The following is a 13,900-nucleotide window of genomic DNA, read 5'->3' as shown; positions in this document are numbered from 1 at the left end:
ATTTTAAGACAAGACATAAAGTGCCCAAAATAATTAAATTTGTATGGTTCTTTATTAGATTATTATTTTATTTTATTTTATTTTTTCTATTTTCAGATATTATCCCATGCAAAAGCAAAATTTATACTTCTTTTGTATCCTTTTAGTAGACACATTTCTGTAGTTACATTTGTCAATGCATAAGTTCAATCGTTAATATCTTTAATTACCAAAAAGCAAAAATTATAAAATTTGATATTTTGAAAATATATCATGCGTTATATATAAATTACAAAATAGGATAAAAAAAATGTATGTAAATAGTGCTAAAGTTAAAATGTGTCAACTAAAAATAAAAGGAGGAAGTATATGATTACAAAGTTACAAGCAAATTACTATGTTACTCATGAAAGATGACATTGACTATATTTTAACAAGAAAAGGACCCATTATGGAAAATGAGTTCATACAATAAGGTTTTATAAAGTGAGGTTCAACCGATTCAACCCATAACCCTACATCCAAAAGTTGAAGAACTATCCTCCAAACTCGTGAATTGACACTTGTTTACATGTGTCCAAATTAATAAATTAGTCACTGAAAAATTTGTTATGACATTTTTGTCTGAGTGTTAAACTTCTTGTGTTTTTGGAGAATATTGAACATTAAGGAAATACACTTTTAATCAATTAAAGATTAAAAAAGTGAAAGCATGTGATTTGAGTATATTTTTGGACCCCTTTTCCTAAATAATGTCAGGAAATTATCTAATTTCCAAATTACAGCTAATCTTTTTTAAATTCTTACCGTACCGTCCACGTCACCGGTTCAGTGGGAATTTTTTTTAAAACGGGTTCATTAAAAAACCGCTACTTCAAGTAGTGGTGTACTACTAAAAGCCGCTAGTTCAAATAGCGGTTTACTTATTAGAAACTGCTACTTGAAGTGGCGGTTTGTATTTACAAAGCATTTTTTTTTAACAAAATCACTTTCCCCTTTTCCCTTGTAAAATAATTCAACAAAATTATAACCGCTAGTAGCGGTGTTTTGAGGGAAACTGCCACTTCAAGTAACGGTGTATGAAATTAACACCGCTACTTCAAGTAGCGGTTTGTTGCTGGACTGAGAAAAAAAGAAAAAAAAACCAGTTTATTTTCCTTAGCTGATGTGGACGGTACGGTGGGAATTAAAAAAAGATCGGCCGTATTTTGAGAATTGCGTGTTTTCCCAATATTATTTGGAAAAAGGGCTCATATTTTTTAGAGTCCTAGCTACACTCCTACAGAATATAAATATGTTGCCACTACAAAATTAAAATTGTTTACGCTGCATTAAAATTGTTAACGTAGATTAAACTTATGTACTTATTGAATGTCATTCACAATTTACATGATTTTAGAATGAGATGGAAAGGTTATGGTACAGATGTCCAACCGAAAGTACTGTAAAAAAACTGATGATTTTTGCTGTTCTTATTATTGTTAGTCCAAATGAATTGGAATTCTATTGAAGCTCACCAAATCACTAATATTCAAAGGGGTACGTTTGGAGGCTATTGGACTTCACTCGGAGCTCTCCCAATAGCAAAGAAAATTAGAAATTCTTCTTATGGAGAAAATTTTTGGGACAGAAGTAATCCCATTGGTGAATAAGCACCCAAAAAACCTCATCTATGAATTATATATAGGAAAATTTGAGTTTATAAATCCCAACTTTGGGCGATTTACTATGAAAAATCCCAACTATGCATTATCCCTCAAAAATCCCAACTTTGATACATATTTTCTTTTAAAGATCCCAACAGGTCACCAAACCTATCACTTTAGGTTACAATCCACGTGTCAACACGGGATTGGTAAAAAAATAATTCAAAAAAAATACTAAAAAAAAATTAATTAAAAAAAAACTAAATAAACCAAAAAAATCAAAACAGCAGCCCCTACCCCATCCTGAAAAACACCCTACCCACACCACACCCCCGCCGGATTATCCCCCCCCCCACCCCCGACAACCCCTCCCCATCGCCGGAATCCGACGACAAACCCTCTCCCACCCTCGAAAACCCACCCCTGTCCCTCCTCCCACCCTCGCGAAACCCCACCCACTAACCCCCCTAACCCGGAAAACACCCCTCCCCTAACCCCCACCTTTGAAAACGCCCCCTTCCCCTTCCCCAACTGTGGATCGATTTCTGGGGTGGGGGAAGGGAGGGGGGGACTTCGAGGGTGGGGGTTTTGGGAGGGGGCTTTAAGGTTTAGGGTGGGAGGGTTTCGCGAGGGTGGGGGGAGGGTTTTTCGCCGGATTCCGACGACAGGAAGGGATTATCGGGGGTGGGGGGAAGGGTGGGCGCAGTTTTTCGGCGGCGGGGAGGGGTTTTCGGGGATGGGGGGCGATTTCCGGCGGGGTGCTGGGGTGGGGGTGAGTGTTTCCGGGATTGGGGTGGGAGCTGGGGGTTGGGTTTTTTTAAAAAAAAAAATTTAATTTTTGAATAAATTAGATTTTTTTTTAAATAACAATTAATTTTATTGTTTGGACCACTAAAATTCTGGTAAGTGACAATTTTGTTTTAGAAAAAATGAGTTAACTTTCTCTTCAGGTAACCAGTCATCTGGGATCTTTAAAAGAAAATGGGTATCAAAGTTAAGATTTTCAAGGGATAATGCATATAGTTGGGATTTTTCAAAGTAAACCACCCAAAGTTGAGATTTATAATCTCAATTTTTCCTTATATATATATACTAGGAAGTAATATAATATCATATCATTAATAAATAGATCTGGCAAACGAGTCATTCGGATCAAGTCTGATCGGATCAATTCGAGTCAACTAACATATATACATGTTAGGTCGGGCCAATTCGGGTTTCAGGTATAACTCAAGTTAGGTGTCGAGTCGGGTCATCTCCGGATCGGATCTTACCATTTTCAGATCAAGTATGTTCGGGTCATATTTAGGTCGGGTCATGTTCGGGTTACTCCATTTGTGAAAAAAGTTCAAATCAATAATTTTATATTTTATTATCATTATAATAAGAACTATCAATTTAGGCTCTGTTCACCTCAGCTTAATTTCAATTTATTTCAGCTCTAATCAGTTCAGTTCAGCTCCAATCAATTCACTTCAGTTCACCTCCTAATTTCCTTCTCTCATAAAATATTTATTTCAAACTCTATTAAGTTCAGTTCAGTTCTGTTCAACTCAGATCCAATTAGTTCAATTCAGTTCCGTTCAGCCCAGTTCAGTAAAATGTGAACAGACCCTTAGTTTATGAGCTTGGCTACGGTTAGAGATGAACAATTTGAGTCATTATTGACACTAGGTATTTTTAATTCAATTGTAAGGTAATTTTAGTTTAGGACATTTCGAGTATCGGGTTTGTTCGGGTCAAACACTGCCAGAGGTATATATTCGGTTTTCGGTTTGTATTCGAATCCGATCTGAAGCATAATTAAGTTTTTGATTTTTAAATTCAATCTAATCCGAATTTCTCATGAATCTAATCCGAATTAAAATTCGATTATTTGGATCAGATTCAAAAATCCGAATTATAATACATTGCAAATTTTTAGGGACTAATGTGATTATAGAAACCTTGGTCTTAAATACATAATTGTACATGATTAATACAAAGATTTAAAACATAATTTATTTTAATGTAATTATCAACATAATTTTATATGATTAATATAAAATATCCTTATTTGTAAAAGCATAGTTTCATATTTCGATTAATTCGGTTTTTTGGATCCAAATAAGGTCAATCAGTTCCGATTCGAAAATCCCAATTTTCAAAAAATTTCAATCCGATCTGATTCGATTTAAAATTTGGATCCAATCCGAATTAATAATTCGGGTTGGATTGGATTGGATTTTGATTTTTATTTGAATAATGGACACCCCTAAACACTTCGAGTTAACTTTGGTTAGATCAATTGAGGGTCGTGTCATTTCGAGTTTCGAGTCAACTCCATTTTCGAATGAGTCGATTTCATGGTTTCGGGTGAGTCGATTTCATGGTTTCAGGTCAATTTTGAGTCAATGTTTTTGGGTCAATTTCAGGTCACAGATCGGGCCATTCAGGTCGGATCTATCAAGTCTAGGTCAAGATTGCCAGGTCTATTAATAAATAAAGTCGGGACATGCAACCAGATCACGAAACAACGACACTTGACCCAAGTTAACTTTGCCAAGTGTTGTGGCACTTATGCAAAAAAATTAGTATTATTATGACAGACAAACCCAGTTCAGGCAAATTCTCCATTCAAATAATGTGCAAATGAAATAATTCTCTTCATTAATACTTTTATTGTCTGACGGACAAACCACATCTCAATTCTTATGTGATCCAAGAATATAACAAATATTGTGAAGCCTGAGGTAGGCTAACTCTCATCATACAAAAAAAAATATAATAATAACAAAACTCAATCAAACAGAATTTTACTTCCCTCTGTATTCGAATCGTGTATGAAAAGGGGAATCCTTGATACCATCACTGGGAACAGGGAACTGGGTACAGTCGTTGCCAGCGTCGAATGAGGTCATCTATGGAGATAGGAATAAAGAATTCTCATGTCTATATATGCTTGCTTACCAGCTATTGTTACAGGTACTACATGTATCACCAGACTACTCAATTACTTCAGAAATGCAGATATACATAGGGAAGACCACAATCATCGATATGCACCACCATATGGTTGCTGTGGGTAACCACCTCTTCCCATCATGGGATTATAATTGTTCATGTTTGATCCAGGGGCTAAACCATTGGGTTGTTGCATTCCTTGCCCCATACCCATGTTCATTCCCGCTCCCATACCCACGCCACCCATGCCCATGCCCATGACCATTGGTTGTTGATTCATAGACCCGTAACTTCCCATACCCATGCCAACACCAGGTCCAGCACCAGGTCCAACACCCATACCAGCACCAGGTCCAACACCCATGCCAGGACCCATCATTGGGTTTGGAGAAGGCCTCAACCCACCCCCACCAGCACGACCCATTCCAGAACCAGATCCCATGGCCTTGCCCATAGTGACATTGGAAGTTGCTGGAGTTGCACTAGGTTTTTCCATCCTCTTTTCCTTGCGGTTAAGGGATTCAAAATCAATACCTATGTCTGACAATGGATTGATACTTGCTGCAAGAGAAGGCAGATATTTTCAGTACTTGGAAAAAATACATATAGATGAAATAATAAATGTAAAAACTGAAGTGCATGAACAATATACTTACGTCCAGAAATGTTCAGGTTAACTAAACCTTTGCTCAATGTATCGGCCCATACAGCTGACTTAGGCTCAAACTTCTTAGCAGGTTGTTGGGGAACAAGAGCCAAAGCATTTGCAGAACTTGAGGGAGCTGACTGTGAAGATGAGGAAATGTTTGCACCAGATTGTGGAAGAAAATCACCCATGAAATTATTATTATTATTATTATTATTATTATTATGACTTAATGCTCCAGCTGGTGTCTGAGGTGCCAAATTTGAACTCGTAGCAGTGGGAGGAGCAGGATAGGGATGTGAGTAATGATGGCTGGGTGGCACACCCGAGTTCTGAGCAGGGACTTGGGAAAATGGTCCAGCTTGGGTCATGAAACCAGTTCCTGCTGAATAGTGAGAAGTTGGAGGAAAAGCTGCTTGTGAAGCAGTTGCAGGATGCATACCTGATGAAGTGGGATAAGATCCAACAGAAGCCGGTGGGGGAAGAGGTCCAGAAGGAGGTAAAATGCCAGCAAGTATATCGTTATCGTGCATGGATTGTGGCTCTTGAGCCAAAAATTGTTGATTTGGTGGAGTTTGTACATTGGTAACAGTAGACGGATCAAAAGCTAAGCCTGAGAAAGTGTCTGCAAACTCCAGATTAGGGGTCTCCACCTTCTGAGCTGCAGGATGTGGATGCTCTGAAGGATTCACAGCAGGCTGAAATGGTGACGGGGATGCAAAATTCTGGAATTGAGTTGGTGCCTCAGCTGACGGGATGGGCTTGAAAGGTGAATCGCCAAATGGATCTTCAAAAGACTGTCATCATAGTACTAATGTTAAATTTTGATACAATCAATCGACTAAAATTTGATGATCATTACATAGTTGTTATATGTAGTAAGAATTTGAAGGGTATTGAAAAAGAAAAACATAGAGAACTTAATCCAAGAGATAATATAGGTTGATGGGACAGAGAGGAAAAAAAAAAAAAGTGAAGCAAAAAGTTCTTTTTGGGACAACCCAAAACAGAAAGGTTGAAGTTGAGTGTAATAAAAAAGAGAAAATTTACAAGAACCATTTCTCAGAATGAAAAAGTTTATGATATATACTTCTCCGTTTCTATTTAGTTGACGCGTTTGATTTAGGCACATATATTAAGGAGATGAGAGAGAGTGAAAGAGAATGAAAAAGCAAGTGGGGTAGCTTGTAAATGCAAGGTAAAACAGTTACCCCAAAAGGAAACGTGTCAACTAAAAAAAACTTCCTAAAAAGGAATACGTGTCAACTAAAAAGAAACGGAGGTAGTATAAGATATACTGTGAAATTGATATTCAATCACACACATCACTGACTAAAAGGTGTGCATATATCAAATTTCAGTTGAAAACAATGCTGCTTAGCTTCCTTTCTATAAAGCTAGATGTGTAGGTCCTATAGAATATTAATCTCTAGTCAATTCTCTACCTGGTTAGGAACATTAGTCCCCGAAGGTGCAATAAACGAGGGGTTCGAAGCAGTGTTCCCAGAATCAGATTGAAAGTCTGAAACATCTGATGGAGCTGGCATGATAGCTAATGGACTTGGTGCAAATGCATCTGAAAGAGACCCAAACAAGTCCATTTCAACAGTGTTCGATGTAGTTGGTGCAGCTGTTTGTAAAAATAGAAAAGAATATATCAAACTCTGCATAATAATTATTCTTAGATCAATCAATTATAATGATTGTGGATATAAGTGGACTTTGGCTGATGTAAAATGGGAAGTTTATGAGCACGAGAACTCCATATAGCAATTTCTACATGCAGGACATTCGACACATACAGCAGAGCCAACTTATGCTTCTTTTATCAAAAACTGCTATATAAACTTTGATGATAGGGTAAATTGCTGCACTATATTCCATTAAATCACGGCATTTTGTTCACATGCATTTTGTTTATGCACCAGTGATATTTAGCCATTTTTAGGGATCGCAAAATATTGTAAATTTTGCATCACTGAGGGAAAAAGGGAATGCATTGTTACAAGGGCAATAGCATTCGCACTAACAGATATATCGGAATATAACAGCAAAGTATCGACCACATTGCAATTGTTAACTGTTACGCACCTGAAACAGAACCACGGGGGTCAAATTCATCAAAAGTATCAGCTTCCATATTATGATGAGATTGAACACCATTCTCAGGATTTATTTGACTTGGATTAACAGTATTAGCAGGAGATGATGATTGAGGGGCAGCATTAGCAACTGGGGATGACGACTGAGTAGCATTTACAGTGGGAGGAGATGATTGATGGGTTGATGCAGCTGGTGCTTCTTCATCCCTACAAGAAGTAGAGTAAAAAAAAATGAAATTGGTAACTACAAAATGATTATGTATATGTTGCACCAAAATCAAAAGTTGTGGCCGATAATACCTGTCATTGTAAGTAGGACTTCTAGTAACCCCCACAGCTTCTTCATAGCTTGGAAGAGCACCAATATTTTGTTCAGAAAACTTGCGCTCAATTGGCCTGCAGAACAAACCAATGCACCCACAAACCAAGGGAGGGTGAAAAGGCACCAAAAGGATCAAATTAGGGAAAAATTATAATACTGATTTCATAGGCTCATAGCATTAGAAGTTGAAGAAAAAGAGTCAATAAAAATTACAAAGTATGAAGGTAATACTGATTCACAATAGAACTGAAAAGGCAACTATATACCTTCCATCGTTATGATCTTCTGCTTTGCCAGTACTTCCTCTGCAGCAGGGCAAGAATTTACTTAATAACTTCAACAGGATACTTCATATTGCTACCATATAATTATACATATAAACATACCGAGCTGAATGACGATCCTCATCATCGTAAGCACGATCTCCATCTCTGTCAGAACTCCTACCCCTTGAGCCATACTGGTAGTCATCATCACTTCGAGCTCTTCCTCTGGAGTCATCATCCCCATACCTCTCTCTCCCATAATTTTCTTCAGAGTCTCTACCATAACGATCTCCCTCTCTACTATATGAATCCCCATACCGCCCATACCTTTCATCATCTCTAGAGCCCCATTCTCTCTCCCTTCCATAACCATTGCGTTCATCCTGGCCTTCATACCGATCATCGCCGTATCCACCCGAACCAGGTCGATACATTCCACCCACTGCAGATGTACTGCGAAACCTGTTAACAAGTCAATTTAGCTTTAGAAAAACATACTGAATTGCTCAAAAACAGCTAAGCAACAAATTCACCACATGTTTTAGAACAAACCAATTTTCCACCAAATTGTGGGCGAGATCATACATGCACAAGAATTTAATTGTACAGATCTATGCATGTCATTTTAACCACAAGAAATTAATTTTCCACCTGGATCTACTGATAAGGGAAAGAGCGAATGTATAATATACTGAATATTTGTTATTCATCAACCAATCCATATCTCGGTATATGGAATTTCACAGTGAACAGTTTACATTAACCAAATACAAAAAGGCAGTCTAGTAAACAAAACATAGAAATATTAATTGGATGTGGATGAGGAGAAATGTTGTAGTTAAGGTGAGAGTGGTGGGTACTTCAGATTTGTACAGTTTTAAGTGCCTGGCAACAATTTTCATCGAAACAAATCCAAGCCTCCAAGGGAGTCGAAACAATACAAGAATAGGAAAAATACAGGGGTGATGGAGGGGAGGGTTTCACACAAACATCATGAGACAGCATGAACACAGTAAAGCCCCGACACTATTGGCCTGTAGTAAAAATATCTCAACAACTTGATCTGATAAAATTTAGTATAAGGTTTTTCATTTATCAACAAATAAGCTACCTTATGAAATATGTTTGAACAAAAAAACACCAGATAACTATTCAACAAGAGATTCTTAAATAAAAAAGGAAAAGCAAGTGTTGATCATTAATGTATCCAACAGAGATAATTTTTGTTCTCAACTCAAATCAATAACTACCAGCCTCAAATTGTCATAAGGAAGTTGAGACTTATTTCACATGTCTGTATTAGGTGCTTACTCCTACTTAAGAATAACTAGCAAAGAAAACTTGGAACCACAAGAGCATGTCTTCCAAGGCAAATTTAACTTTAGAGATTTTTCCACATTCAGATACCACTTAATTTAGTTAATGTTTGGCAAAGAAGCATCATCTGTACACTTAGGTAAAATATACAGTAGAATAAAATTTCTCAATATTTTCTTTAGCATGATTCCAAAATCGCATGGTTTTATCATTGGCTCATTGCAAGATTTTGAAAGACTGCAATTTCAAACGAGAAAATTCAAGTTTATCAATATGATAAACAAAATTTGTTTATCAAATGGTAAAATTGTAAATAAATCAACAACTTTTTATTATATATTTACGAAAATGCCATGATGACTAGGTATTTATGTTGTTTTATTTACCATTTTGCCATTTGATAGACAAATTTTGTTTATCAAATTGATTAACTGGGGTTTCCTCATTTCAAACCTCCAAAAACTATGCTAAATAGAGCAAAATTCCATTAACAATAATAATAATAATTTATAATAAAAAAATAAAATAAAATAAAAAAAGACCCATTCAAGGGGTAGCACAAAGCAGCAAAAATATCAAGCATCAAAGGCCATACAAAATATGAAATTTATGAAAGAAGTATTAGGAGCAGACTCAGCAGAGTAGACCATGAAGCTACATCCACGAGTAGAAATTGCTACATGGCAACATTAAATGACAACTGAAAATATAACTCACTTATCCCTATTAGAAGCAGCCTTTTGCCGAACTTCTATTATCCTTTCTTTGTCATTAACTAATTGCACAAGGCTCTGAGATTTCCTTCGCACATTGTTTCCTTGATCCCTCCCACTGGAGTCAATATATTGAAAGTCGGACAATGTCTACAGAGAAATGGTTTAGAGAATCACACACAAGTGAAGAGGGGCCCTCTAGTAGTAATAACAATGGAACGATTAAAAAGTGGATATCAAAAGTAAGACTTGAAGATTGAATGTTTACTGATATTTGGTAAGCATGTTCTCTTATTTCATCTATAACACGCTCAGACCCATGTGCCACCAAGTACTCCAAAACTGTCAAAGCCTGAAATGAAATCATCAATGCCATACATATCAACAAAACTTTGATCAAGCAGCAATAGAAAGATTAGAATTGTCTTTAATCTTTCATATTCAGCATTTTTATCTTCAGCAAGAACCAGTACCACAGCAATACTAATAAATTGAATAGGACAATCAAACCCTGTTTATTGAGAAAGAAACTAGCATACTAAGCCATATGCCCATAGCACTCTCATCTCCATTACCCACTTTCCCTTGTACAATACAATTAGCTATTTTACAGAACTGAAATATAGACACAACTCCCACTCCCACTCCCACCCCATCCCCCTGCCTCTGGGCTAAGAATTTAAGTTTATAAAGGTCACAACCATTGTTTCAAATCCCTCAACCCTTACATGTCATCTTCTTCTCTTTAAAATGAGGTAATCCAAACTCTGGTAACAAACTACAAACAATAATAGTTGCAGAGAAGGTGATTCATAAGTCTCATAACTCAAAATGCGAATTTCAAGTACTCAATTGCCTAAACAATCAACGGTAACACACAGCCCAACACTCTCTCCAGTTTTTTTTTTTTTTTTTTTTTTTAATCTACACTACTTGATTTTCACACTTGCCAATGTACAACTCGAATGATTAATACATAGAGTTTCAATTATCTATAAGTAAAGTTATAAGTGAATATTTTTGTTATATACATTGAGAAGAATTCATAAAGATACCACAAGCCTCTTTTTTTTCTTGCATGTAAATCACCAAATATGGTCCAACTACAAAAAGTAAAAAGTGTAACAACTAAAAATAACAGGAAAGTACATATCAAGAAAGTTTGTATTGTTAAATTCCCACACCTTATAAACATGCCGCCAGTTCTTTCCAGTATCATTCAACCTCCTCCATAATACTGTCATGATCATTTGGTATTCATGACTGCATAAGTGTGAAAATTTTACAAAATTAGCATTTTTCAAACTAAGACATCAAAAAAGAAAATAGAGGGATTTATTTGTCAGTCAATGTGACTTACTAATTTCTTGTAGCCAGTGCAATGTCTGCAAGAAGTGACCCATGAGGACCCCAGGGCTCATTGCTAGTTGCATCAAGAACCTGTAGAAGTCATAAACCCATCCAAATGTTATCAAAGTTAAATATACATACAAAAACTTTCAGAGAACCAAAGAGCTGAATTAGCAACACCAGTATCGGTAAGAAATCCATAGAAATCGAAAGGACTGAGATTTAGCAAGCAAGATTATTATGTATTTATGATATAATCTCAATCAAACTTCGAGAGGGTTTACCTTCTGCTCTATTGAAGGGACTTTAAGAACTTTCTTGTTGACCTCCCTTTTTCTGCCAAGGCAAACAAAAGGATCTGATTATTTAGCATGTCCAACATGAAATTTAAAATAATTATAAAACATATCAGCATATTCCCCAATTGTTGGCATGTAGAACATAGCTGAGACTCAAAAACAATGTTCGACACACCAACTAGCAATTGGTAATGCACACTTTTAGGACGTCTGGTAACCAGGTAACAAAACAACTTACAAGTCTCGAATGGTTTGGCCAAATGCCTTCTTCATCGACATCCTCCAACTCTCTCCCCTTCAATAGGCACTGCACATCGAAAATACAGTTTGATAAAAAAAACAAAAAAACAAAAAAACCAATCACGCAACATATAAACGCAGTTCATCAGATTGCCATTTCAAAGCAATGATTCGATACAAGACAAGACATTAAAATTAATACCCTCGAACTAAAACAGCATAACCCTTCAAGTCTTTGTAAAATAGTATTGGATAACTAGCATTTATGACATAACCTCAGCTAAACCATGTTGTATTTCCTTTGTAACTCGAAACCTTTTTAGAACATCATCAACATTGACAAAGAACTAAATCCCAATCATAAACTCCTATAAGCTAACAAAACAGGCCAGGGCATCTAATTTCATAGTTGAATCCTAACATTAAAGGATTTTGCAATACATTAGCAATCAAATTTGATTCAATTATCAAATAAAGATCGAAAATTCACATAATTTTAGGGATATGTGATTCAATTATCAAATTTCTAGCAACAGAATCGCATCTTTCCTAATCTTAGTATTTAGAACCAATCAATAGTTGAGATTTTCGAATCCTAAACTTAGTGCACTGAAAATTGAATTGAATTAGATCAAAGATAAACCCTAGATTATGAAATTGAAATGATGATTACAAAAAGAAATAACAACTTACCTCAGAAGCTGCTTCAATGGAGAACGTCAAGTGCGATGTTTGGTCAGATCTGAATGCTGAAGGTAGGAGAGAGAAAAAAGGGGGTTGAAAGAGTAATTGAATTGAAGGTTGTAAATTTTTAAAAAAAATCTAAAAAGAAAGAAAATAAATTTTAGGAAGAAAAAGAAGAAGAAAGGAATTCTGCCTTTTTTTTCTTCTAAACGAGTTGAGTTGGGGATGACAGAGAAAATGGACAGAAGACAGCGCACCTTCAACGCACAATTTTTGGGAATTTCCTTTCTTTCGGCACTATTATGACTAACATTTTAGGGTCTTCTCATACATTTATTTTCAGTTCATTTCAATTCAACTCCTAGTTTCTTTCTCTTATAAAATACTAGTTTAAGTCCCGTGCCATGCACGGTCATAATTAAATTTTAAAACAAATAAATAATAAATAGTGGTGTTAATTCAACAATAGTTTATCCAAAAAAATTATTTGTAATAAATTAACTTGAATTTTAGTTTAAACCAATTAGGGGTGGCAATTTGGCTCAGCCGATCGAGTTCGAGTCAGATTACGGTTTGATTTCGGGTTATGCTTAGAAACTATTAAAAATAGAGTAAAACTTAATATAATTATGAAATATGAAATTTAGGTCAAATTATCCTTAGAAACCATCATTTTAAGGTTTTGGTTGAGGCCCAAAAAAATATGTTTTATACTCTATCAAATAATTAGATTTAATTTTCCAATATATGTTATGTATGTTAGTACGAAGCATACTATAACAAAATGATTTTGTTTTTATAGTATAACTAGTTTAAGTCCCGTGCAATGCACGGTTTTTACTTAGCATATTTATAAATTATAATGTTAATTTAACAATAATTAATTAAAAATAAAAATCAATATTTTTAATTGAAACAAATACTTGATTTTCTTTTCCATAAAATACCTATTATAAAATATTATATGTCAAAATATTTTCATTGAATGCATGTAAAATATAATTTATATATAGTTGTCAAATTGGAAGTTAAATATTATAGGATATTATAAAATAATGTTCATAAATATTTGTTAAAAAAAGGAAAGTAAAAGTGGCGGGAATTTTTTTAATCAAAACCTGACAAGTGTCATACCAGATTCGCCTTTAGTATAATGTAATTGATTTTAAAATTTATACAAAGAATATATGCTACCAAAATGAATTTTCTTTTTTAATTAAAATAAAATTTTTAATCACATGATAAAAGTTGGAGAATTATTTTTTATATAAATATGTAAAATTAAATTTTTTTACTCGTATCCATTGTTAATCATGGAAACTATATGTAGATAGTTCTGTGGAGTATAAAAATAATATTGGAAATTTGAAAAGATTTTATACTACTTTTCACA

The 13,900-nt window shown here is 35.1% G+C and overlaps 1 protein-coding gene across 1 annotated transcript; it reads right to left on the bottom strand.

Moving 5' to 3' along the window:
- Positions 1-4,246: 4,246 nt before the first annotated feature.
- On the bottom strand, positions 4,247-12,768 carry LOC145629017 (clathrin interactor EPSIN 2-like). The gene is made up of 14 exons (XM_081681484.1): positions 12,517-12,768; positions 11,822-11,890; positions 11,569-11,620; positions 11,295-11,374; positions 11,119-11,197; positions 10,203-10,286; positions 9,939-10,084; positions 8,025-8,366; positions 7,905-7,943; positions 7,617-7,712; positions 7,306-7,523; positions 6,660-6,844; positions 5,225-6,011; positions 4,247-5,129 (listed from the first exon to the last, which is right to left on the bottom strand). Exons 2-14 carry the CDS (start codon positions 11,860-11,862, stop codon positions 4,657-4,659), a joined length of 2,622 nt encoding a protein of 873 aa, XP_081537610.1. The 5' UTR covers positions 11,863-11,890; positions 12,517-12,768; the 3' UTR covers positions 4,247-4,656.
- Positions 12,769-13,900: the final 1,132 nt, after the last annotated feature.

Source organism: Chenopodium album, chromosome 4 (genome assembly GCF_948465745.1).
Source record: "Chenopodium album chromosome 4, dcCheAlbu1.1, whole genome shotgun sequence".
NCBI classification, from domain to species: domain Eukaryota; kingdom Viridiplantae; phylum Streptophyta; class Magnoliopsida; order Caryophyllales; family Amaranthaceae; genus Chenopodium; species Chenopodium album.
Note: the sequence above shows the minus strand (reverse complement) of the source record. Positions and strands in the feature narration are given on the sequence as shown.

Coding starts and splice junctions, on each gene's coding strand:
- LOC145629017 (XM_081681484.1), bottom strand. CDS start 11,862: ATGTCGATGAAGAAGGCATTTGGCCAAACCATTCGAGACTT. Junction 7,713..7,904: donor GAAGATCATAACGATGGAAG/GTATATAGTTGC, acceptor TTTGTTCTGCAG/GCCAATTGAGCGCAAGTTTT. Junction 5,130..5,224: donor TAACCTGAACATTTCTGGAC/GTAAGTATATTG, acceptor CTTCTCTTGCAG/CAAGTATCAATCCATTGTCA.